Raw genomic sequence first — 26032 nt, forward strand, 5'->3', positions numbered from 1 at the left:
CTTATTTGGATTGTGATGGAGGGTACGTAAATCTGGAGCGAAGACGAAATACCTTTTCTTCTTCTGAAACATACATAAGCCAAGATTTTTTAGACTGCTTTCAAAAGTTTATCCATATGGCCATGTAAATTGTTTTGCATTGAGTGAAGTTCGAATATGAGGATAAGGATAAATAAGTTACTAGAGATAGTCTTAATTTATATCATGTGCTACCGGAGTACCAAACTCCATGGCTAACAATTTTGTTAGAGGAGGGGAAACAAAATATGATTTTTTTCCTGAAAGAATACAGTGCCCCTGCACTGCAGAAGGTAAAGCAGGGAGGGAGGGGTCTGGAAAGGAAGCAGGGAAGGAAAGGAAGAGAGGAAGAAAACGGACGCTCCGAGGGCAAGTGGTGCCGGATTTTTGTCAGTCTCCTCCCCACCTAGTCTCTTGTATCCAATACAACCTTTGCCTTCATTGCCGCAGTTCCGTTTCACATCCCATCCTCTCCATTTCCACCCCCTCCCATGGCCTGATTTCCGAGCCCCCCCGCCATTCGCCCCGCCCCCGAATCCGCCGTCTCATCGAACGCCCGGTGCCGTGGGGAGAAGCGAGGCTCCGGTACTTTACCTGAAACCCTGTTTTTTTTTTCAGCTGCTGTTTCTTGCCGTTTTGACCGCCTTGTTTTCCCCAATATTTCGAACTTTCTTGGTGGCTCCGTTGGGGGGAAATAGTAAATCTTTCTAGTCCGGATTCTTGGTCCGGGAATTCCGGAAGTTGGTGTGTTCTTCGAATGGCCTAGGGCTGAGGATTTTGGCTGCTTTGTTCCGATGCAGGTTCTTTGTTTCTTGGCGGCCGAAATATAAGGGAATATGATTGACGATGAGGAAAGCCAAGGGATTAAGAAGGTGCATTTCAGGGATTCGTTCTCCCAGCACCCTATAGTTACCTACAAGAGGCGTCGGCAGCAGAAGCCACAGACGCAGCAGCAATTACGGCAACCACCGCCATCCCTACAGCAGCATCCGGAGCCACAGCTACAGGTGAAGCTGGAGCCAAAGACTGAAGATGTGCCGGAACAGCAGGTATAATCATTTCGACTTCACAAGGAAACCTACAATACCTTTGTGTTGAAATGGAAAGAATTTTTATCTCGAATCTGTCGCAGTTGAAATTTATAAATGCTACTGCTTGTAACCTATGTGCTCACCAGGTCCCCACATTCATCTTGTATCAAATAACATAGAAATTATTGGTGTTCGCAAAGGACTGATTCTGCACCTGGTGGTGTGGTTTAGAAATTATAATGAATTGGTAATATGCATTTTGCAAATACAGTAAGAATCATGAATTTGTTGGATTTGCCTCCAGGAGTAAGGTTACCAAAATGATGAAGTATTAGTGAGTGGATTAAGAGTTTGCTATCTAGTTGCTTATATATTTTTACCAAATTAGGTTGATGCACAAGTCTATACTTGACATCTTAAGTCTGCGTCCATTTTTCCTGACTTGTATGCTCATGTTGGTATTCTGTATAGTCTAAATATGCTTTCCCCTTTTAGAGGTGTAGATAAATTTCACATTTGGTCCCTCAGCAGGTGCTTATGGAATTGTCATAACAGTGTGCGGGCGGGTGGGTGTTGTATGTCTATCATTCTTTCTATTTATGCAATGATGCACAGCTCTCCTGCATACTCGAGAAAAAAATATATTTGGCTCTGGTTAGTTTATTATGAATCAAGCAAAACTGGATGTAATGGAGGCGTGCCCTCTCCCTCTCTCTCTCTGCCTCACTATAAGAATGGATACTATGGATCAAACATAGAATGTTTCTGCTTATTTAATGTACTATTCTTTTTTAAAAATGTCACACCTAATTGATAAACTGTCTAGGATTCACCTTCTTAGGATGTAAGTGTAGATTCTTTGGTTCCATAGGACTAAAATATTCTAAAAACTGAATTATTTTCGGTAATTTGTACTGTCTTTTCTTGAGGAACTACATTGATTACACCTTTTTAACATAGACTCCTGGCTTTGTGTTTTTCAATTTTCCCTTCAGTTTGGAGGCAGTTTCCTATTTAGTTTTCTTGTGATAGTTAGCTAGCTGCGTTGATACAAGGAAACTTCTCATGATTCATATTCGAAAATTAGTTATATCATATGGTTGCATTAATTTCATCAACATCATGAAAGAGAGGAATTGTTTTGGGCTGAGGCAGAAGTATTATGTCAATGTTCCATGTACTTTTGGATATTATAATGTCAGAATACAATTGAAGACAGAACATTCTGTTCTGCACAGACAACTTTTTTCTGATTAATACATAGCTTTTGCATACGAGGAAATTTGGTACCATTATATTTTTGCCATGCTGAAGAAAAAAACCTTGAGTGGTACTTCAGTCTTTGGGCAAAAATAGAATACTATGTAGGTGATTTCCCTTTGCTTAACTTTAACTGTTCTGTTGCAATTGTGAATTTCACTTCATCACTTGTTAAGACGATTATACCTCATACATTTTACTTTAGGCCATTCATTTTCTATGCCTTGACTGATCTGATGAACTTCAGATGCATATGGCTAAATTACATCTTACCGCTTGTACACCATGATTTGAAACTTTATAATTTTGCAGAATAACGATACTTTTTGGAAAAGTAGAGATATGGGATGGAAGTATGGCATAATGATTGATGAAAATAGACAACACTGGAAGTGTATGTATTGTGGTCTAATTAGGTATGGTGGTGGTGTATCTAGACTCAAACGACATCTAGCTGGTGATTTAGATGTCAAAATGTGCCCTGAAGTTCCAGCAGATGTTGTTGAGGAGATAAGGGAGCATTTGCGGAAGAAACGAGAGAGACGGAGGAAGCGAGCTGCACAAAATGGTGGTGACAATGTAAAGGCTAAGAACCCTTCTGGTGATGCTAATGTTGAGAAGGATCTTCTACCTTCTAATTCAGTGCTTCCTGATGGAATGGATACTAATGTTCTTGAAGAAGTCACTAACCAAACGGGTTCGGTTCACCACGAGACTACTCCCAGGGTATATAAATGGACAACAAGCCTTTTCTTTTTTGATCTTTGATTTGTTTTGTGCTCAGTGTAATATCTACTGATTCTTACTTGCTTTGGGGGGGGGGGGGGGGTTGGGTGGGGGAGCTTAATCACTTAAATTTAGTAACATACTAACATGTGCAGCCATGTTAGGAGATGATTCCAATCTTTGGAAAGAAAGAAATGACCAAATTATAAAGCGTGATCCTATTTGGCTAAACCATTATGCATTGACCAATGACCATATCTGATAAGAATGGCATCAATAAAATATAAAATTACATCATAGCTGTGAGATTGTAAATTTGTCTAATTGTTTCTATGAAGACTAGCACTGAAGGGAAACCGATTTAGGATGATTAACTGGCCACTGTTAACCTTCTGAACACTCCTTGTTTCTAAGTACTTAATAGCAGTGACCGCTTAACTAATTACAGATCTTCAATGAACATTTGGTTTCTTTTGAATACTGACATTGCCATTAATATTTTGTGTTCACAAAATTCGAATTGGTTTGCAGTTTCCGATATTGAGAGCAAGGGATATTGGCTGGGAGCATGCTGTGGATCTTGATGGAAATAAAAGACGGTGGCAATGCAAGTTCTGTTCTCTATGTCGAAGTGGTGGTGTAACTACTTTGAAGGCTCATCTCATTGATGACAGCTGCCCAAACGTTCCAAAGGAAATTTCAAAGAAAGTATCAAACTTCATTGAAGAGAAAAGAGCAACACGCCTTCTTTTGAATAATTATGTCTTTAATGTTGATGAGGACTTCAACACAATACTTCAAGAAGGGACTGTAGAATATGTAAATGAACAACAACCTTCAAGAAAGGCTACATATGTGCAAACATTATCTAAGTGTGCTATTAATGAGGTATCGTTGCTGTCCTTTTGTATTCATCTTACAGTTTTGTTTTATCATTGATGCCCAATGTAGTAGCCATGTCATAGGGAAAGAAAAGGAGAATTATGAGGATTATCAGTGAGTCCAAATGTCTTGTGAGACTTTGATGGCAAATTCTCATTTTTTTCAACATTTTCCCATTGTAGCTAAGCATCAAATCTTTGTTCTTGAGCCTTTAAGGGATGCTGTTACCAAGCAGTTGACTCCCACACTGGTTTGGTGGGGGAAGCATCCTTGTCCAATGCCGCGCTGAGAATCTCCTTATATGATTTGCTAGCACTACGATTAGTCGTTGAATGAGCCATCGGCCTAGCATTGCTGGCCGCCACCATGGCAAGCCCGTCATCCGACGCCGCCGGGCTCGACTCAGACAAATGTCGTTCCTTGGAACGGCCCTTGGGATGGAAAGGCACGACATGAGGGGAGAGGGAGTGGCTGGTCCCCGGCGCCATGTGGGTGGAGGGTGGAGCTGCCTGTATGAGAGCGGCCGGATAGGTGATCGCCGGTCCCTGGGGTGAGACCGGCGAGGGGCTTGGGGGAGGTGGAGCGTTGGGGAGTCGGGGAGACGCGCATGGCTTGATGACTCAATCTATCTCCAATGCACCGCTGTCCGCTTCGGTGGAACTAAGCTATTCGTTCTAACATGAAACTTACCTCCTATTTTGTGTGGAGAAGATAGCAGCGGGAAGCAAGCAATGTGGTGCAGAATGTAGTGGCCAGCCAGTTGAGCATTGTGATCAGCCTGAAGAGCAGTGCACAATGGATTATGGCAGGATGGATCGATTGACTAGCAATAAGAACCAGATTTTGGACAAGAATACTGAGAATTCAAAAAATACAAAGGTACTTCACCTTCATAAACCTTAAAGGAAAATGAACGCCCCTCTGTTAGAGTTATTAGGTCTTTTTCTTATTTTAATAAATACAATATTTCTGTTTTAAATAAAAAATATACTATGGTCTGAGTTTTAAAATTGTTTGTAGATGTTGAAACCATGCCGGAAAAGTGAGTTTAACACAAGGAAGCACATAATTATTGTTGATAAAATTGGGAGGCATTGGAAGTGTAGATACTGTGGCATGGATGTGTATGGTAAAAAGTTTCAGCTCCATTATCATCTAGCTGGTGCATTTCGTCAGGCTAAGTGTCCAAATGTTCCTAGAGAAGTTTTTGCAAAAGCAAGACAGCATGTTCTGACAAAGAAAATGCTAAAAAAGAGTAAAGCTGAGCAACAGATTCCTTCTAGTCCACATATTCTTGCCCAATCTGGTGAAGAACGGCAGAACAATGATCCATTTTGTGGGAATCAGTCTCAACTGTCAATAAACAATGAACCTAGGGAGGTACTATTACTATTTGTAACCACTTTCCTGTTTCTACTCATCCTGTGGTGCCATATGATTGTTCATTATTATGAGAATTGGAATAACCATCAACTATGTGCCATCCTTCATCTGTTCATGGTTATTAAAGCGGTAAAACGTTAAAACGTTATGAACCAACTTTTTAACATTTAAACGTTTAAACGAATGTTGAAACGTATTTTCAGACTTGACATAGAAATTCAAATATAGAATAAGTTCATACATAAGTTGAGTTCACAAACCAAATAGCATAAAAAGAAACAGAGTAGCCTTAGTGCCTCATATTGAATACAAGAGCTATTCATAACATGGTATCAGAGGAAGATGTCTCAAGTTCGAATCTTGACGGAGGCTTAATTTGTCAACCCCTAATACAAAGGCCCATAGGCCAAGACCCCCTTGACTTTAACACAACGCGCTACGCACACAGAGCAACACCACGACCAAAGTGACAACCAGCAGCCAAACTGCTAGGGTCCCCTAGGAGCTGGCGCAGGAGGAGGTCTTGCAGAGCTGATGCACCAGCAAAGCACTGCCCTCCTCAATCACAGCACGCCTAACTTGCTGGACGCATGGTACAACCCCCTCAAACACACAAGCATTACAATGCTTCCAAATCTCCCAAGCAACCAAAATGATTGGGGAATTATATCTGGTACTATTATCCCTACCTATTTAAGATTATATTTCTATATATTCCTATATTTATATAGTAAGGCGTCGCCTCGCCTTACGCCTTACCGCTTAAAAGGTAAAAAGAGGTGCCTTAATTCGCCTTACTGCCTTAACAACTATGGTTTAGAGGCACCTCATCAAAGATGTATCTGTTTCTCTGTAACTAATGTGCATCCAGGAGTTATGAGCTATTGAGCTCTACGAAGACCATTTTGTTATGATGAAGAATCACTAGCTTCTTCAAGTCCTATTCAAAATCCCAAACTCCTCAGTCTAAACTGGTCAACAAAAGAACAGTGATCACAATCTGATTGAATCCTGAGGTTTTTCTTCTTTAGCAGCCATGTTGATTTTAGCCATTCAGTATTATCAGAAAGAAAGTCGTTTGCAGACCTTTAGCTGCATTCTGGTTGAGAAGATAATTCCTGAAAGAATCGTATCCCCAATTTTTTTTTTCTCGAACACGCAGGAGAACTGCGCATCATTATATTGAAAGAGAGAAAGGTCCGAAATGGACCAAAGTACAATGCCATAACAGGCAAAAATAAATAAAAAATAAAACAGTGCAGCCTCATGCACTAGGAAAAGCCCTAGCCCCCCTAGCAAATGCAGCCAGAAGCCCAAGACTCTCGAGCTGCTTCGCACCAGCCATACACCAACACTCCACCTCATCCAAGAAAAGCCTCTGAATGGTGCTTAATGACGGGTTGACACCATCAAAAACCGCCTTATTGCGATGCAGCCATAAACACCAGGCCCCCAGGATAATGAGACTATGGAAACCTTTTCTGGTATGTTTGGGGACCCTCCTATGCACCTTGCCCCACCAATCCACAAAAGAGCCCGCCTCCCTAGTAGGCGTAAGATGTCCCATCCTCAAAGCTGAAAATATAACATGCCAAAATTGTCTAGCGAAACTGCAAGGGCACAAGAGGTGCAAGATAGTTTCCTGCTCTTGATCACATAGTGGACAGACCACCGGGTGAGGTAATCCTTTCCTCTGAAGTCTATCCGCAGTCCAACATTTATTCCTTATCGCCAGCCAAACAAAAAATTTGCATTTGGGGGGTGCCCACGACTTCCACACCCATTTCCATGGCTGGAAAGTAATAGCTCCCATAAACAACGCCGAATAACAAGATTTGGAAGAGAAAACACCAGAGCTCGAGTGCACCCACACATGTCTGTCCTCCTCCTGATTAAGCACCACTCCACTTAAAGCATCCCACAACTGCAAATACTGATGTAGGCCAATCAAAGATAAAGGATTCGTGATATCGCGAACCCATTGCCAATTATGCAACGCCTGAGCAACAGTTCTCGAACTAAATGGCCTGCTGCTCACCATATTAACAACTTCAGGTGCAAAATCCTGTATCCTCTGCCCATTCAGCCATCTGTCTGACCAGAAAAAAGTATTGGTCCCATTCCCAACAACAGAGATCACCGAAGCATTAAAAAATTGTCTAACTTGCTGCTGCACAGGGATACTCAAACCAAGCCATGGCCGAGTTGGATCAATCTTCTCTAGCCAGAGTCACTTAGCCTGCAGTGCCCAACTCATCAATTGCAAATTAGGAACACCAAGACCCCCTAAACTTAGTGGTCTTGTCACACTTTCCCAGGGAACAATACAACTTCCACCATTCACCTCCTTTCGCCCTTTCCAAAGAAACCCTCTTCGAATCTTGTCAATTGATTTAATAACCCATTTGGGAATTTTAATGGCAATAAGGAGATAAATTGGGATGGCTGATAAGACAAACCGCACCAATGTTGTCCTCCCGGCCAGGTTCAATAAACGAGCCTTCCAGTTAGGGAGTCTGTCTGCAATTTTATCTATCCACAGCTTAAGATCATTTCGCTTCAGCTTCCTGTCTGAGATTGGCAGCCCCAAGTAAGAACAAGGAAATGAGGCCAAACTGCACCTCAGCACATTGCAGCCCTCTTGAACCACATGCTCCTCACATCTGATAGGAATAGCATAACTCTTATTCATATTGGTAACCAATCCAGAGGCTGACCCAAAACAATTCAGAATTAATCTAACACATTTCAGATCTTCCTCAATAGGTTTAACAAACAGGACCACATCATCAGCATAGATAGAAAGCCTATTACGGACTCCTGCCCTTTCCAAACTATGCAGCAATCCCCTACATTCAGCAGCCCTAAATAGACTGCTAAGCACGTCCATGATCAGCACAAACAGCATAGGGGAGAGAGGGTCTCCCTGACGAAGACCTCTCCGATGCTTTATATGGATTCCAGGAGACCCATTCAATAACACTTGCGTAGAAGCTGAAGCCAACAGATTTGAAATCAAATTGCGCCAAATAGGACCGAAACCCAGGTGAGATAAAACTTCAAGAAGAAAAGCCCACGATACCGAGTCAAAGGCCTTGGAAATGTCAAGCTTCAGAAACAGGCTGTCAACCTTTCTCTTGTGAAGGGATTTGATCGATTGTTGGACCAACATAAAATTATCATGAATCGATCTACCTCTGATAAAAGCACTTTGATTAGATTCTACCAATTCATGCAGACGAGGGCCCAAACGATTAGCGAGTAATTTTGTGACCAATTTAGCAACACTATGAATTAGGCTAATTGGCCTGAAATCACCAGCCGACGAAGCATCCATCTTTTTAGGAATCAAAATAATGTAGGAGGAATTCAGTTGTCCCAATCTCTGAACATTGCCCTGGTGTATGATAGACAGAGCCGCCAGCAGATCCACCTTAATGATACTCCAACAAGATTTATAGAACCTCCCTGTAAACCCATCAGGCCCATGAGCCTTATCAGACGGAAGGCACGCAATTGTGTCTAACACTTCTTTCTCTGAGAAGGGGCACTCAAGATCGCTGAGATCCACGGCCTCTCTGTGACAACTCGACAAATTAATAGTGCTTTGCCTCTGAAAATCAGTACCCAAAAGACCGGAAAAAAATCCATCTAGCACCTCCTGCATATCCTCATGGTTAGAGACCACTCTTCCTTCATCTTCTAGATATGAAATGAAATTTCTTTTCTTCCTGAAACGAGTCTGCGTATGAAAGAATTTAGAATTTGCATCCCCCTCTTTTAGGTACTTAATCCTGGACCTCAATCGTGCAATTGTTCTTTCCATAGAAGCATAAACAAAACAATGTTGCTTCAGCTTTCCAAGCAGCCAAAACTCATCTCCTGACAAAACTCTAAGGTCCTGTGCTGATTCCAACCTATGCATCACCTCTCTAGCAAGACCCAACTGGTTACTCACATTTCCCACCTCTCTATGCCCCTAGGACTGCAGCTGTTTAGCAAGCCTTCTGAGCTTTTGGGACAGCCTTTCCAAAGGGCAGGTTGCCAACATTGGCTGATTCCATGAATCAGCCACCACTTCATTGAAACCAGGGAGCTTGGGCCAGAAACCTTCAAAATGAAATCTGCGCTTCCCTCTACAATCCTCTCGAAATTTGAGAATTAAAGGGCAATGATCAGAGCAAACAGAGGCGTTGCTATACATCAGACAATCAGGGAAAAAATCCTCCCAACTAGAAGTGCAAAAAACATGATCAAGTTTCACAATGGTGGGATCCTGTCTCTGGTTCGACCAAGTAAATTTTCTGCCAATCAAAGGGTTTTCTTTCAGCTCCATGGAGTTAATTAGGCTCCTGAAATTACCCATCAAAGTCCTATTGATGTTGAAATTATTTATCCTCGGGCTTGAAGATCAAATTAAAATCACCACATAAAAGCCATGGTCCAATACAAACATCTCTGATTTCTCGTAATTCTTGCAGGAAAGAAAGCTTGAAACTGTCCTGATGAGGCCCATACACTCCTGTAAACCACCAAGCAGCACCAGACTCATCCTGGAATTGAACTGAGATCGATTAATTTTTTATAATAGACGCAACCGAGGAGAAAGAACCATCACGCCAAGCAATCAGCACTCCCCCCCTAGATCCCTGAGCTGGTTTAAAAACAAAGTTACCGAAACCAGCCCCAAGGATGGAGAGTATATCATAATCTGAAACGAAACTTAATTTGGTTTCCTGCAAACAAATGATTGAAGGCCTAAGGTCAACCACCACAGATTTAACAGAATCCCTCTTCGCTCGATCATTAAGGCCTCTCACATTCCAACACAAAAAACAGCGATCTATCATTGACATAAAAAAATCCACCTAATGAGATAAACCAACAACAGGCCCTAACACTGCCCCACAAGAGGCACCTGCCATCCAAAAAGCGCAGCAACTGCAGCAACATGGCTACCAGAGAGCCCATTTTTGAATAACCTTGCATAACCGTTGGCATCTTCAAGAGAGATGTTCTCCATCTCATCACAAAAACCCAATTGTCTACAGACCTGGGCAGCAGAACTAGAACCCAATTCTGGAGGAAACTTGGCCACCCTCCTGCTACGCCTGGGAATGAAATTAGCAGGCACAGTCCTCCTCCTTCTATTGGTGGTTCGAGGAGGAGGCAACAAACTATTAATCGGACCAGTGACATCATTCTTGAACTCCAGCAGCTGTGAAGAAAGCACACACTCCTCATCCTGAACTGGCTCTATAACAAGCTTCTTTCTCCTGGAATAAACCTTGAGGCAGGGAGAAGCATCTTTCCAGCCATGAATCATCTTACTGAGCAAAAACGAAGACATTCTGTTCAAGGGCTCAACAGTCCAATTATTTCTTTGCACAGAAATCCCAAACTGAGCATTCACAGTCATACTGCCTGAAAGGACATCATTCACCTGAATATCAGAACCAGGCGGTGCAGCTGGCATAGATAGAACCGAAGACCCCAGCTGAACAGCAGGCCCACAATCAACAGTGCCAACAAAAACCCCAGGAGCCACCATCCCATCAACCGAGATCAAGGGGAGAGAATGGGCGTCAACTGGATCCCATTCCACGTCCTGGGCAGTGGAGTCAGGAGATCCAGGAGCAACCACCTCATCAACCGCCAAAACCGGGAAAGAATGGGCATCAACTGGGAAGGAAATCACCGAGCCAGAGGGCAGGGTGGACCCAGGCGCCATCCTCTCCACCCCGACCATCAGGGGAGAGATGGCATCAATTGGACCACCACCAGGCACCGCCGAGGAGACGCGCGGACCAAGCCGAGAGAGCGCAGAGACCCTAGCGGAAGGAGATGGGTGATAGTGCATATGTGGCCTCCGCCTGTGATTATCCCGATCACCATCATCCCCACCCAAATCCGGCAGCAAAGGAGGGGGCTGGTCAGCACCAATCATGTCGCCAGAACGAATAACCTTCACTGCAATCTTGGACACCATGGTACGCGGAAACCAGGACCCGACCTCCACATTAACGCGCGGCTCAACGGCTTGGAGAAACAGAACATCCGGCAAAGCCTCAGGTGAGAAGCACCAAAAACTCACACTGAAAGCAGTCATATCTGCAGAATCCACTCCCTCTGAAGAAACTGTGGATAGACCTTGAACCAATCCGTGAGCCCCAAGCAAAAGTTCTGCTGTCTCCAAATCCCGAAGGTGCGCAGGAATCCCTTGCAATTCAATGTCGACTAGCACAGGCAAGGCACCTCCACCAGAAGCGAAAGCATGGCGAGACCATCTCCTAACATACAGACGGAAAGGTGGCGCGAAAATCGATTGCCCATTTTGAATAATCTGTTCAGCCACTTCCACCGAAGGGAAGAAACAGAGGAAGGAGTTTGGCGCAGCACGACGAAGATGGAGCGACTCTGCCTGAAGCTGAAACTTCAAAGCCAGCGCATCTCTGATCTCCAAGGCGCAGCCAAGACCCTCCTCCCCAACAACCTTGAGAATCAGCGCGCGACGAAGGCCCTCCTCAGCACGATCAATTCTACCAGACCGTTTGAGGACGCAAACATTATGGGCAGACTCCACCGGCGGCTCTACCGATCGCATGCCAGAAGCACCACCTGCATCGGCGCCGTTCTTCCGCTTTCTCTGACCCCGGCGGGTGCGCTTCCTCGCTTTCTCAACAGCAGACGAACCACCAGACAGCGGAGCAACCTCCATGGCGTGGCACGACGGCACCGGCGAAACACTAGGCCCCTTGGAAACCGGCCTCCACACCGAAACGCGCCGCGGACGGGCAGGTGCAGTCGCACGGCGCGGGCACACGCGAAAGCGGTGCCCAGGCAGCCGGCAGTTAAAGCACCGCACGGTACTCCGACAGGCCGCCGCCCGATGAGAGGAGGCGAAGCAGTTGAAGCACCTTCCACGCAAATCCACAGGGGGATGATGGCTCCGAGGCACCGGCCGCTGAACGTACGTAGTCCTCGTCTGGAGAAAGTTCTGGCCGGCGGTCAGACGACACCCCTTGCGGCCCACAACCTTCACCCAGCCGCCCCCAGCGCCATCACCAGAGGAGGAACCAGCGCCAGAGGAAGGGCGAGCAGAGACCAGAACGTCTCTGTAGGATGGCGGCTCCCCACCCTTCACCAGCGCGGCAACAGGGGAAGAAGAAGACCCGCCCTGCAGAGACGTTCGCCCACCAAGGAGAGGAAACGAAGGAGAACCCACCGACGCCGGGGAGAGAGTAGTGGTGGCCGCCGGGCTTGGAGCAAGCGCCGCCGTGTGGCTGTGGTGGGGAGCAAGGATCGAGGCGTCGGCGGGAGAGGTAGCGCCAAGGGGTGGGAACCGAAGGGGCGGGAGCGGAAGCGTTTCCGTCCGCATGGTGCAGCAACTCGTATCCCCAATTTTTAAAAATGGAACAGGAAACTGTTTGAGTGAAAGCATAGACTGTTACAGTTTGTTTTGTCCAACTTACTCTTTAATTGAATTCATTCTTTCACGGAGGTTGTATTTCTTTACTTTTAAGGCTGCTGTTTATCCCTTAGTTTAAGTTCACTTTTATGAGGCATATTCTCTGAATTTGTAGGTACACAATTACCCTGCAGTGCTAAGGGACAGTGCATGGGAACATTCTCTGATATATGAGAAAGAAAACGGACACTGGAAGTGCAAGTGGTGCAGTATTGAGGGTGATCATGGTTTAACTAGATTGATGTGGCATCTTGTTGGATGGCAGAATCGACCTCAGTGCCCAAATATACCAAAGGATGTTGCTGAAAAGATGAAGGATCAAATGATGTCAAAGAAGGAGCAGAAAGCGAGATCAGGTTTGTTTGACGGCAATGGCTGTTGTGAGGTGTTGTGCTCTTCTAATAGTTCACAACTTGATCAGAACCATCTCACTGCAAGAATACATGACAGATGTTCTTCCCAGGCTTTTGACCATGCTAACAGTGAATTAAAAGGATGCAACATGTTATCCAATACTATTCTTTCACAACAGAGTTCCAATCCTCAGGTGCATCATGAGGATCCTCAGGTGTGTCATGAGCAAGAGAGGAAGGAGGTTGCCACCTCTTCAGAACCTGGCTGTGAGCAAGGTCAGAGGATGCAGTGGCAGTCGCAAAATAAGGTGTAACCTTAGAGCTCTGGTACCATGTTAATTTCAAAAGTGAATATTATTCACATCTCACACTTTATTTAGTAGAATATAGAGCTAACCCTAGATTATGTGGCCCTTATAAAGTTATATAGTATTTTTTCTCGAAAAGCGTAGGAGAACTGCGCCCCATTATATTAAGAAAGAAAGGATGGGAGGGCCCCAAGAGGACCCCGATACAAAGCACTCCTTACGAAGGCCAAACACACACATACATAAAACGATCCATAAACACACTGCAAAAACAACTACAGACCTCCAATAGCATTACTAGAGCTAGCTAAAAAAGAAAGGCCCCTTGCTCCAGCAACTTGCCATTTCTCCCTTTCCTCGTGAACAGATTCCAGCAGCAGGGAGAGACTTGGTGTCACACTATCAAACACCACTCTATTTCTGAGTTTCGAAATCATCCAAGCCCCCAGAATAAGCAAGGAGTCCAACCCTTTCTTCGTCAAACCGGACACAATGGTAGAAACTCTTTTCCACCGCAGCATATAAATTGTGTCACTCTGGATAGGAGATAAGCTGTGAATACTAAACTTCCGAAGGGATGTTATACCGGCCCACCCTAGAAAAGACACATGAAACCAGCAAGTGGTTAATGGTCTTTGGCTCTTGATCACAAAGAGGACACCTGGGAGGGTGATTCAAGCCTCTTCTCTCCAATCTGTCAGCAGTCTAACATCTATCGTGTGCCACCAATCATAAAAAGAATTTGCATTTGGGTGGAGCCCAAGACTTACAGATTCTTTTATGATGATCAAAAGGAATTGAACCAGTAAATAGGCCCTTGTAAGCTGAGCATGCAGAATAGTTACCATCAGGGGCAGCAGAGAAAATATGATGGTCCTCATTGTTAGGTTGCAACACTATACTAGAACGAGAATTCCAGAGGTGAAGATAGTCAGTTAGTGCACCCACAGTCAAGGCCCCTCTAGTATTAGCAATCCACCCTCTATTAGCAGAGCATCCTGAACAGTTCTTTTAGTAGCAATTCTCTTTGTATCAAACTAAATAACCTTGGGGCTATATCAGAAAATCTCTTTCCATTAATCTACTTATCAGTCCAAAAAAGAGTATTAGAACCATTCCCAACCTCAATGACCAGAACAGCAGAAAAAGAAGGACCTGGCCTTACTTGGAACTTGAATAGAAAGATCACTCCAAGGTCTGGCGGGGTCGATCTTTTTCACCATAACCATCTCATTTTGAGAGCCCAACAAAGCTCAGGGAAACTAGAGATTCCTAGACCCCCAAATTCTGTGGCCTACACACTTTTTTCCAAGCAACTAGGCAATGACCTCCACTTGCTTCCTTTCTCCCTCTCCATAAGAAACCCTTCCTTATCAATTTCATCAATGGCCCATTTGGGAAAGTCAATAACCATAGCAGTGTATACCGACATCCCAGTTAGCACATGCTGGACCAGGATTCTTCTTCCTGTCCTGTTTAGAAGATCAGCCTTCCAGCTGGGGAGCATGTCAGCAATTTTATCAACCAAAGACCAGAAATAATGCTTGGAAAGTTTGTGCAAGGAAATAGGAAGGCCCAAATACTTGCAAGGAAAGGAAGCAAGCTCACAAGGTAAAATGTTTTGGACTGCCAGAATAGCTTCCTCAGAACATCTGATGGGATAGATATTGGATTTTTGAGCATTATTATGGAGTCCAGAGGCATTCCAAAAAAGGTTTAAGATATTGAGGGTAGCGGAGGTGTCAGATTGGGTGGGGTGCAAAAATAAGGCTACATCATCAGCATATATGGATAATCTATGAAGCTTCCTTCTAGAGCAAAGTTGCTGTAACAGACCAGCCTCTTCAGCCTTTGAAAATAGACAACCCAGCACATCCATAGAAAGAATAAAGAGCATTGGGGATAGAGGGTCTCCCTCCCTGCCTGAGGCCTCTTCTGTGCAAAATCTTTCTGCCAGGGCTGCCATTTAAAAGAACTTGGGTAGAAGAGGAGCCTAGAAGACCACAATGTCTCTCCAATTCTGCCCAAAACCCATATGTTGCATTATTTCAATTAAGAAAGACCAAGAAATAGAATCAAAGGCTTTTGTTATGTCTAATTTGACCTGGCCTTGTTCTGAGAGTGCAACAATCTTGCAGTTTGTTGGACAAGCATAGTCATTCAACAGAAATGTTGTGTCCTCATTCTCCCCAATGAATAATTTATCAAAATACTCTCAATATTTATGTCTAATCACATCCTCCTTCACCAAGAGATCCTTTGTTCCATCCTTAATGCACTTAACCTAATTGAAGTCCATTATCTTTCTCACATGGACCCTAGCCATCAAATATATTTCCTTCTCTCCTTTCTTTGTACTCAAACGTTGGTAAAGATCCTCGACGCCCTATCCTTTGCCACTTACTGCTCATTGTGCGGTCTTCTTAGCTATCTTATACTTCTCTATATTGTCCACACTCGTGTCATGGTACACACATCTACACATTCTTTCTTATCTTTAATAGCCTTTGTACTTTCTCGCTCCACCACCAAGTATGTTTAGCTTTGCCTCTACTCTCTTTGGTTGCTCCACATGCCTCTGAGGCCACCTTCCGAATGCAAGTTGCCATCTTCTCTCACATGTCTAAGTACCCTCTTTGATGACCTGTTTCTTGAGGATTTCTAAAGTCTCCTCTTTCAGTTTTCACCACCTAATTTTCTCAATCTTGGCTTGTTGATTCCTACGAGCACTCACCTTAAACCAAACGTACGCCACCACAAGCTCCTCAGTTATCACCTTGCAATCCAAGCATGCTCGTTTACCCTCTGTACTTGTGAGGACAAATAAATCCTATTATAGTGTAGGCCACTACTGTAGGACACTAAATATGATTCTCTCTTTCCAAAGGAAATGTTGTCTATCAATAGGCAAAAGTTACCGCAAAGTCCAAGACTTCCTATCCCTCCTGATTTCTACTACCATACCTAAAACCTGCATGAACCGCCTCGAATCCTACACTTGTACCTATGTGTCCATTGAGATCTTCTATGAAAAGCTTCTCACTAGTAGGCATAGCTCTGACCATGTCATCTAAGTCTTTTAAGAGAAATCTTTTAGCGCTCTCATCATGTCCTACTTGGAGGCATACACACTAGACCAAATCACCCATGACAAGAACGACTAAGATGATCTTCTCACATCCACGACATAGTTCTTGAGGCTCTTGTCAATAAAAACTTTTACTCCATTTCTATTTGCAGTTATCCCTATGCACTAAAGCTTGAAGCTGGTATTGTCCACCTCCTTCGCCTTATGACTCTTCCATTTACTCTCTTGGACGCATAAGATATTTGCACGCTTCCTAGTCACTGTCTCAACTAACTTCGTTAACTTACTTGTAAGCGACCCTACACTCTAACTATCCAAACGAATCCTAGTTGGTTTGACTAGCTTCCTTACCCTTCGCACTCTACATTCCAACAACATATTGACTAAATGGAAGTTTTTTCTTACTGAAAGACTTGTCATCTATGTAGAAGTAAATACTATAGTACTTTCATACCTTAGGTATAATCTCATGGAAATCAGCAATCCATGTGCCTGAACCATAAAGTCTTCTTCAGATTCCATGGAAATATTACTATTATTAATGCCCTTTTGTATATATTTTCTTTCTATTGGTGGTTCATGTTGCTTGGGGTTAAAAGACTTCGTTGTTGCTGCTGCTGGACTAACCTGTTAAGTACTAAAATTTTTATTATGCAGCCAATGATGGAAGGACCTCATGACAATGGATTATGTGGTGACACAAACCAGTTGGAGGAACAAAAAAGTGGCTTTGGAATTAGTGACTGCTGGAGGTATGTTTTGGATGGACAAATGCACTTGCCTGATGTACAGGAGGGTGCTGGAATTGGGACATGCATCCGTGATGCTCTTCTCTATGGTTGTGCTGAATTTGGCACAGTAAGTGGGAAAATCAGACATTCTTCCATTGTTATATTATGTTAACATTTAGTAATTTATAGAACAATGAATTATCATATTCTACATACTCTTTGGATAGAACATTAGGTCATCAACACCTCTTCCTTTTGAGTATACTTTAGCTGTAATAATGTATTTAAAGGATAAATCATCGTGATATCCTCTCCAGTAATCTTTTTCTTGACTTATGTCAGGTACCTGACAAAATGGAAATGGATTGTGATAAAACAGTGGATGCGAACACTGCTAAGTGCCAGAATATTCTTAAGGATGTTTTAAGATCGGAGAACTTTGCTTTGTTGTGCAGTGTACTCTGCAGAACTGTACATCAAGATGGGGAAAGAACTAGATATTTTGATTTTGGTGTGATTGATTCAAGGATGAAAAATGGAAATTATGGGCCTGAACCTGAATTATTCGTCCATGATCTGAAACTGGTACCAGCTTCATGACTTTTGGGTTGATATTTGTTCTAGTTTTGTGTCATGTGCTTATAAATTTGCAAGTCTAAACGTGCATGTGGTTCTCCAGGCATGAGTACAGACTACTGAGAGCAGCCCTTTGTGCTTTGCAGGAGCCTCTGCACTCCAAGAGCTGCTCCTATAGTTGCTCCCCCTTTGAGTGCGGTTGAGTCTTCCTTGGTCATGGTTATGGTCATATAAATTTGTATTTAGTGTTAGAATACCCGATTAGGGTTTGGGGATTTCCCCGTGTAATTACTATCTCACCCCTCTGTAATGGGCCTGACCCAGTTTACTCAGACTATTAATTCATCACCCAACCCCTGTTAGGGTTAGGATTTCCTATTCTAACTTGGTACCAGAGCTGGTTTAGTTTTTTTCCCTCTCGGGCACCTCCTCCCTCCAGCCGCCGGCCCTTCCCCTTGCCCCGGCCGCCGCCTCCTGCTCCTCTCCTTCCGGTTCGCAAGCTGCCACCCCTGCGCGGAATCGCGGCTTCGGCCTCCGGCGACCGGCGGTCCGGCCTCGCGCGGCGCGCTCGACTCCGGCCTCCGCGGCTCAGCCAACCGCGCCCCCGCCGCCGTGCGCGTCACCTCCACGGGCCTCGCTCTCGGCTCTCGCCCCTCAGGCGGTCAGGCCTCAACCACGCCGCACGCGCCCGGAGCGGCGGCGCCCGCCTCCACGGCTCCGTGACGCGGCCTCCGCCACGCTACCCGTGGCCATGCCGCACGCCTGTACGCTTAGCCGCGCGCCCGCCTCTGCCTCCTCGGCTCCTCCCCTGCTCGTGTCTTCCTGGTTCTTGGCTGCGTCAGTGCTCCTGGCTGCTCTTGTCTTGTGCTCGGCCTTTGCTGCAGTGCTGCTCGGTCGCGTCGGCACCTGCTGCAGATCTGCTCGACCTCGGCTGCTCGGCTTCCTGTTCCTTCTGCGCGGTCTGCCTCACGCTCCCCTGCGACGAGGGCCTCTTCGAACTCGTCCTGACGGCCATTTCCCCTCTGCCTGTCAGCCGCCGCGGGCTCGCCTCACCAGACGAAACGCGCACCAGGGCTGCCGCCGTGGCCATAGATTGCATAATTGCAGCTGCACTCTCCATCTCCCTCTCTTCCATCTCCCACCACAAAGCACCACCTCTCTCTTCTCCATTCCTCTTTCCTTGTGGGCAGCTCATCCCTCTGCCGCACCATTCGCCATTCACTTCTCCACTCTCTCATGACTTCACCCCCTTTCGACGGGCTCACCGTGCGTGTCCTCCTCAACGATGGTCAACTTGTCCAGGGCATCCTCGTGGCCTTCGATCCCGCCATGAGCCCTGTCCTCCGTGACTGTGTTGAAATCCACCCCACAACCGGTCGTCGCGTGTCCGGACCCCTTGTCTTCCCTCGTACAATGATCGCCTCCCTGGCAATCGAGCCCCCTTTGTCCCCCTCCCCTCCTAGTAACCACGCCAGCACTCCTTCTCTGGCTCTTTCCGCGCACCCTGCGGCCTTCCCTCAGTCTCCCTCTCCCGTCGATTGGGTGGTTGACTCCGGGGCCTCCTTCCACACTACCCCCACAACTAGTTCGCTATTCCACTCCCATCCACCACACCCTTCACATCCTTCCTCCATCGTCCTCGGCAACGGTTCCACCCTCCCGATCACCTCAGTAGGTGCATCGGTTCTTCCAGGACCATTCTGCCTTAACGACGTCCTTGTTGCTCCCGGACTGACTCATCCCCTCCTCTCGGTTCGTCGCTTTACTAGTGACAACCAGTGCTCTTTGGAGTTCGACCCCTAGGGTCTCACCATACGCCACCTTCCCACACATGCTGTGCTCGCTCGCTGTGACAGCTCCGGCCCCCTCTATTCTCTTCACTTGCCCTCCACTCCCCACACCAGACTAGCCTCATCTCCTGCACTTACTACTACCACCACATCACATGCTCTTGCTACTACCACCACCTCCTCCGCCATTTGGCACAGTCGCCTCGGGCACCCTGGACCTGACGTCATGTCCCAGCTTTCCGGCCACTCAGACATATCATATACTCAGGGCTCTTCTGAGCACCTCTGTCATGCTTGTCAGCTCGGTCGTCACTCCCGTCTTCCTTTTTCCACTTCCGCGTTCAGGGCTGTTCAGGCCTTTGATCTTGTCCACTGTGATCTCTAGACGTCTCCTGTCCTTAGCCTCTCCGGCTACAAATACTACCTGGTCATTCTGGACGACTACTCCCATTTTCTTTGGACTTCCCCCTTCGGCTGAAGTCCGACACGTTTACCACCCTCACTCACTTCTTCGCCTGGGTATCCATCCAGTTTCGGCGTCCGGTCCGTGCACTGCAGTGCGACAACGGCCGCGAGTTCGACAACCATGCCTCTCGGTCATTCTTCCTCACTAGTGGCATTCAGTTGCGTCTCTCGTGCCCCTACACCTCCGCCCAGAACGACCGGGCAGAGCGCATGATTCGCACCACCACCAACATGATCCGTTGTCTTCTCTTCCAGGCGTCTTTCCCTGCCAGCTACTGGGCAGAGGCCCTGCACACCGCCACCCACCTCCTCAACCGTCTTCCATCCCAGGCGGTGTGCCACCCTACTCCCTACTTCGCCCTGTACGACACAACCCCCACCTACGACCACCTTCGCGTGTTCGGCTGTGCCTGCTACCCTAACACTTCCGCTACTGCCCCTCATAAGCTTTCTCCTCGCTCCACCCGCTGCCTCTTCCTTGGCTACTCCTCTGACCACAAGGGGTATCAGTGTCTGGACCTCGCCTCCCACTGTATCATCATCTCTCGTCACGTCGTCTTCGACGAAGATGTGTTTCCCCTTGCTGGCCCCTCTCCACCCACCGACCTCGACTCCCTCCTCGAGTCCGATCAGGTCTCCCCCTCCTCCCAGGCGCCCCGCCTTAGGTCATTACCCGCACCCCGTGCGGCCTCGACGCCGCGGCTCGCGCCTATTCCCGCGCCACACGTGGCCCCGTTGACCACGCCTGCGCCACGCGCGGCCCAGTCACCCACGCCTGCGCCTCGCAAGGCCCCACCGACCCCTCCCGCACCATGCGCGGCCCCGTCGACGCCCACGACTCGCTTCGCCGACCCCGCGCTCGTCTACCGCCGCCGCCGCCACGTCGCTACCTCGACACCTGCTGACCCGGGGCCGTCGACGCGCCCAGTGCGCTTCGCTGACCCCACCGTCGTCTATCACCGCCGCGAGTCGGCCACGCCCGCGGCCCCCAACGTCCCGGCAGACCGCCCCGAGCCACCGGTGTACCACCCGGTCGCCATCCACCGCAACCCCGGGCACGTCCACCCGATGGTGACCCGGCGCGCCGGGTCGACCGGCTGATCTTGGCAGCTGATACGACTACCACTCCACCGGACGCCTCCCCGGTGCCCTCCTCTGTTCGCACCGCTCTCGCCGACCCACACTGGCGACGCGCTATGGAGGAGTACGCGGCCCTCCTGGCCAACCACACCTGGGACCTGGTGCCGTGTCCACCAGGCACCAACGTGGTCACCGGCAAGTGGCTATTTCGCCACAAGCTTACCTCGGACGGCTCCCTCGACCGCTACAAGGCTCGTTGGGTCCTTAGGGGCTTCACCCAACGCCCCGGAGTGGACTACGACAAGACCTTCAGCCCCGTTGTTAAGTTCGCCACTGTTCGCACCGTCCTCTCCCTCGCCCTCTCCCGTGGTTGGGCGATCCATCAGCTCGACATCAAGAATGCCTTCCTCCACGACACTCTGACGGAGACTGTCTACTGCAGCCAGCCCACAGGCTTCGTCGACGAAGCTCATCCGGATCTGGTCTGCCGGCTGAACCGCTCCCTCTACGGCCTCAAGCAGGCGCCGCGGGCCTGGTACAGTCGCTTCGCTTCCTACTTGGCCTCCATCGGCTTCGTCGAGGCCAAGTCGGACACGTCCCTCTTCATCTACCGCCGCGGCGACGACACCGTCTTCCTTCTGCTCTACGTCGACGACATTGTGCTCACGGCATCCACCGCCGACCTTCTACAACGCACGATCGTCGCCCTGCAGCGGGAGTTCGCGATGAAGGACCTGGGGCCCCTCCACCACTTCCTCGGCATCACCGCCGAGCGTCGGTCCCAGGGTCTCTTCCTCCATCAGCGCCAGTACGCCATTGACATACTGGAGCGGGCTGGCATGTCCGACTGCAAGCCCTGCTCCACGCCTGTCGACACTCAGGCGAAGCTCTCAGAGGACGACGGGCCCCCGGTCGCCGATGCGACGTCCTACCGGAGCCTGACCGGCGCGCTCTAGTACCTCACCTTCTCCAGGCCTGACATCGCCTACGCCGTCCAGCAGGTGTGCCTGCATATGCACACCCCGCGGGAGCCTCATCTCACCGCTCTCAAGCGGATCCTGCGCTACCTCCGCGGCTCCCTCGACTACGGCCTCCTACTCCGACCATCCCCGACGTCGGAACTCGTGGTCTACACCGACGCCGACTGGGCTGGCTGTCCAGACACGCGTCGATCCACCTCCGGTTACGCCGTGTTCTTGGGCGCCAACCTCGTCTCCTGGGCCGCCAAGCGGCAGCCCGTCGTCTCTCGCTCCAGTGTTGAGGTTGAGTACCGCGTCGTGGCCAACGGCGTGGCAGAGGCCTCCTGGCTGCGACAGCTCCTCCACGAGCTCCACAGTCCCCTCCAGCGCGCCACCCTCGTCTACTGCGACAACGTCAGCGCAGTCTACCTCTCCACCAATCCCGTGCAGCATCAGCGCACGAAGCACGTGGAGATCGACCTGCACTTCGTCCGCGAGCGTGTCGCCGCCGGTGACGCTCGGGTTCTCAGCGTCCCCACCACGCTGCAGTTCGCCGACATCTTCACCAAGGGGTTATCGTCGAGTGTATTTTTAAACTTTCGCTCCAGTCTCAACATCTGTACAGGATACAGTTGTGACTGCGGGGGTGTTAGAATACCTGATTAGGGTTTGGGGATTTCCCCGTGTAATTACTATCTCACCCCTCTGTAATGGGCCTGGCCCAGTTTACTCAGACTATTAATTCATCACCCAACCCCTGTTAGGGTTAGGATTTCCTATTCTAACTTTTAGTTTCAGCCAACGTGGGTGGGCCAGTTGGAGTGTGTCAGAGGTGTTTCTAGGAGTGTGCCCTCGTGCCCCTCGTTTTTTTTCTTTTGTTTTCTTCTTTCTTAATAAAATAACATGCAACTCTTCTGTGTCATTCGAGAAAAAAAGAGATTTTAGACTCCTATTAAATTGCAAAATGTTGTTGAAGTGTATAAGTGGATAGACTACCTTCTCCCATTAGCTTAAACTTTTTGGTTGAACTGGTTAGTGTGTCCACTCTAACAGTTGTCACCCATACACATCCAGTACCTAGATTCTCTGTAGTTCACGTACACCATATCGGTTGCTGAGTGTCATCTTTGGTGTTTGGCCAGCACTTCTGCCCTTCAGAAGTTCCTCCTGAGGTTGCTTGCTCAAGGCCCTTAGTTGTACTGTGGACCTGTGGTTGGTTGGCCATGGTAATTTTTTCTTTTTTGTGATTTTTGTCAGTGGTGTCTGTCGTGGGTGGGTAGGGGATTCCAAGCCCCCCTGTTTTTGTACATTCTGTAACTTTTTTTATAGAACGCGCAGGAGAACTGCACATCTTATATATTAGAGAGGAATAGAAGCCTTACAAAAGAGGAGATGTTGCTGAGCAAATCTCCCAAAGATCCACATAAACCCGAAGGTAATTACAAATTGGTACTGTAACTTGACCCGACCTCGCCCAGAGCTGCAACTAAGCCAATGCTCTCAATCTCCTTAGCTCATGCTATTGCCCAGCTAACGCACTCATCTGAGAAATACCTAAAAATCCTTGGTAAGGATGGAGACTCCCCATGAAACACTGCTCTGTTTCTCTGGAGCCATAGGCACCAAGCCCCCAGGATGGTCAGAGAGTTAAGCCCCCTTTTCCTGGTCTTGATAACCCTTAGGCTCACCTTTCCCCACCAGTCTGCAAAAATCTCCTCATCAGCTGCCGGAGTGAGGTGCCCCAAGCCAATAGCAGCAAGGATTGTGTGCCAAAATTGCCGGGCAAAAATGCACGCAGTAAGGAGGTGCTGAATTGTCTCTTGGGCTTGATCACACATTGGACAAACATCTGGGTGTGGCATCCCCCTCATCTGTAACCTGTCAGCTGTCCAACACTTGTTCCTTATTGCCAACCAAAGGAAAAACTTACATTTAGGAGGAGCTCAGGTCTTCCATAATCTCTCCCAAGGCTCACTTTGCGAGAAAAAGTTCAGATACACAATTTATTTTATTTTCGGCCTTTGTAAACATTGTGGTTTAACTGCTATTTTGCATAAGCTGAGCAAACATTTTTTTGTGGGTTTATATTTTTTAAAGGTTTCCATAGTTTTGTTAATTGTAATTTTTATATTGTTGCAGTTATGGGAAGATCTTAAAGTGGCTGGTCAAGATATTGTTCACCTAGCAAATAATCTATCAAGCCTCACAGAGGACTCCTATGAAAAGCTGGCAAGTGCTTGATACATGAGTTTATTTCAATTCTCAATGTCTTAAGAAATTCCCCTAAACTTTTTGATTGACCTTCATTTTGTGCCTTTCAGTTCTAATATAAGAATGCCTTGAATATCATATATATGTACATTTAATTGGTTCAGTTGTGTAGTTGGTATATATATTGGCACTGAAATTTGGAATCTGATATTACATTCTCTAGGTTGGAAGAGAGAGAGGATCAGATGATGATGAGCTCAATGTGAGTGCTTTGGTGCCAACGTTTTGCTTTATTGGCTCTGCTGTTTATGTTACGCATTTCCTCACCTTGTTCAACATTATGTTATCTCCACTGCAGGAAGCTGTGGTGGCCAGGTCTGAACCGAAAAACCTAGTTCAACCAAATGCATCGGTACCCTTGACCTCACAAGGCTTTAACCAATTATTGGATCAACCCGGGCCTTCTGATCCTTCTGTTGTATACAAGGACAGTATCTGCAACCGATGTGGGAAAGTAGCAGGAGCTGGTAGCGTTCTCAAATGTTACAGGTGCATGCTACCTTGCCACATTTCATGCATTGAGGCTACTGGTTCACCCATTTCAACTGGAAGGTGGTGTTGTAAAAACTGCAGCGCTGGCACTAAGGAACCAGTTGAAGGAGACATGGTCTTAGCCCATGGCAATCCAAATTGCTTGCATGAAAGTTGTGTCGTCTGCGACAGACTTGCGGCCTGCAGGTCTCCAAAATGTGATAACTCAAGAGCATTGGTTATTTCCAGCGTGGACCCAGAGATTGATACATGTTACTCATGCAAGATATGTGGAGGCACCGAAGAGGATGAGAAGAGGTTCTTGATATGCGGCAACGTCCTCTGCCGATACATGTACTACCACATTGGGTGCCTCAAGTCCATGCAGATCTCTACCAGTGTAGAGAGGGGCAGCCCGTGCTGGTACTGCCCGTCTTGCCTTTGCCGAGTTTGTCTGTGTGACAAAGACGACGACCTGACCATTCTGTGCGATGGTTGCGACGAGGCTTACCATATCTACTGCATAACACCTCGCCATACTTCAATACCCAAGGGGCAGTGGTATTGCTCATCGTGCAGCGTGGAGAGGGCAGAAGAGGGGATGAGACAGTACGAGAGGAGGACGCTGAAGCTCCACCGGAAGGAGGATGCTGGACTACAAAGTTGGAATTTTGATGGTGTGGACCTGCTGCTATCTGCCGCGGAGCAGCTCAGGATAGATGAGCAGCTGGAGACTCGTACAGATTAGCGTGTTGCACCTACACTCTGGTCCTTTTGCCGTGCTAAAGTGAGTTTGTTGTTTGAAGAGCAGAGGCCTGCCTCAGGATCAGAGCTCGGGCAAGGGCAGTTAACAAAATTTGCTGCAGTCCTCTCACGAACTGATGAAAATACAAGGATCTTCAAACAGCATTCGCCTTTTGAGATGCGTGCTATATGATAACATGCTGTAGGATATTTGTTTCGTTTATCTGTCTTTTTGCTTTGTTGCACTTGCACCTGCTTGAGAAGATACTTAACTCGATACACCTTACTGGTATCCAAACTGCAAGGGATGTTCTTAAATTCAAGGAAAATCTCCAATTTGAGAGAGCAAGCCGTCTTTGAAAACTGCCTCAGGTTTTTGTTGAGGCTGTTATTATGCTTTGTGGCCTGAATTATTTTAGACATACAAA

At 47.3% G+C, this 26032-nt stretch overlaps 1 protein-coding gene across 5 annotated transcripts; it reads left to right on the top strand.

The window, feature by feature from the left end:
* Positions 1–229: 229 nt before the first annotated feature.
* On the top strand, positions 230–26032 carry LOC103636005 (RING/FYVE/PHD-type zinc finger family protein). 5 transcript variants are annotated; one of them, XM_020543392.3, is made up of 12 exons: positions 230–603; positions 819–1067; positions 2622–3035; positions 3567–3923; positions 4629–4796; positions 4938–5297; positions 12884–13429; positions 17175–17375; positions 17591–17833; positions 24258–24347; positions 24553–24591; positions 24688–26032. In XM_020543392.3, the coding sequence occupies exons 2-12, from the start codon at positions 855–857 to the stop codon at positions 25606–25608; spliced, it is 3552 nt and encodes a 1183-aa protein (XP_020398981.1). In that variant the 5' UTR covers positions 230–603; positions 819–854; the 3' UTR covers positions 25609–26032. The 5 variants fall into 5 exon arrangements, with proteins under 5 accessions (XP_020398981.1, XP_020398984.1, XP_020398982.1 ...); XM_020543395.3 differs by lacking the exon at positions 12884–13429; XM_020543393.2 differs by lacking the exon at positions 4938–5297.

Source organism: Zea mays, chromosome 8 (assembly GCF_902167145.1).
Source record: "Zea mays cultivar B73 chromosome 8, Zm-B73-REFERENCE-NAM-5.0, whole genome shotgun sequence".
Classification (NCBI taxonomy): domain Eukaryota; kingdom Viridiplantae; phylum Streptophyta; class Magnoliopsida; order Poales; family Poaceae; genus Zea; species Zea mays.

What these genes read in the sequence shown, in the direction of transcription:
- LOC103636005 (XM_020543392.3), top strand. Translation starts at nt 855, where the DNA reads ATGATTGACGATGAGGAAAGCCAAGGGATTAAGAAGGTGCATTTCAGG. An exon ending in ACCACGAGACTACTCCCAGG is followed by an intron (nt 3,036 to 3,566) that starts GTATATAAATGG and finishes ATTGGTTTGCAG; the next exon opens with TTTCCGATATTGAGAGCAAG. An exon ending in AGTGGCAGTCGCAAAATAAG is followed by an intron (nt 13,430 to 17,174) that starts GTGTAACCTTAG and finishes TTTATTATGCAG; the next exon opens with CCAATGATGGAAGGACCTCA.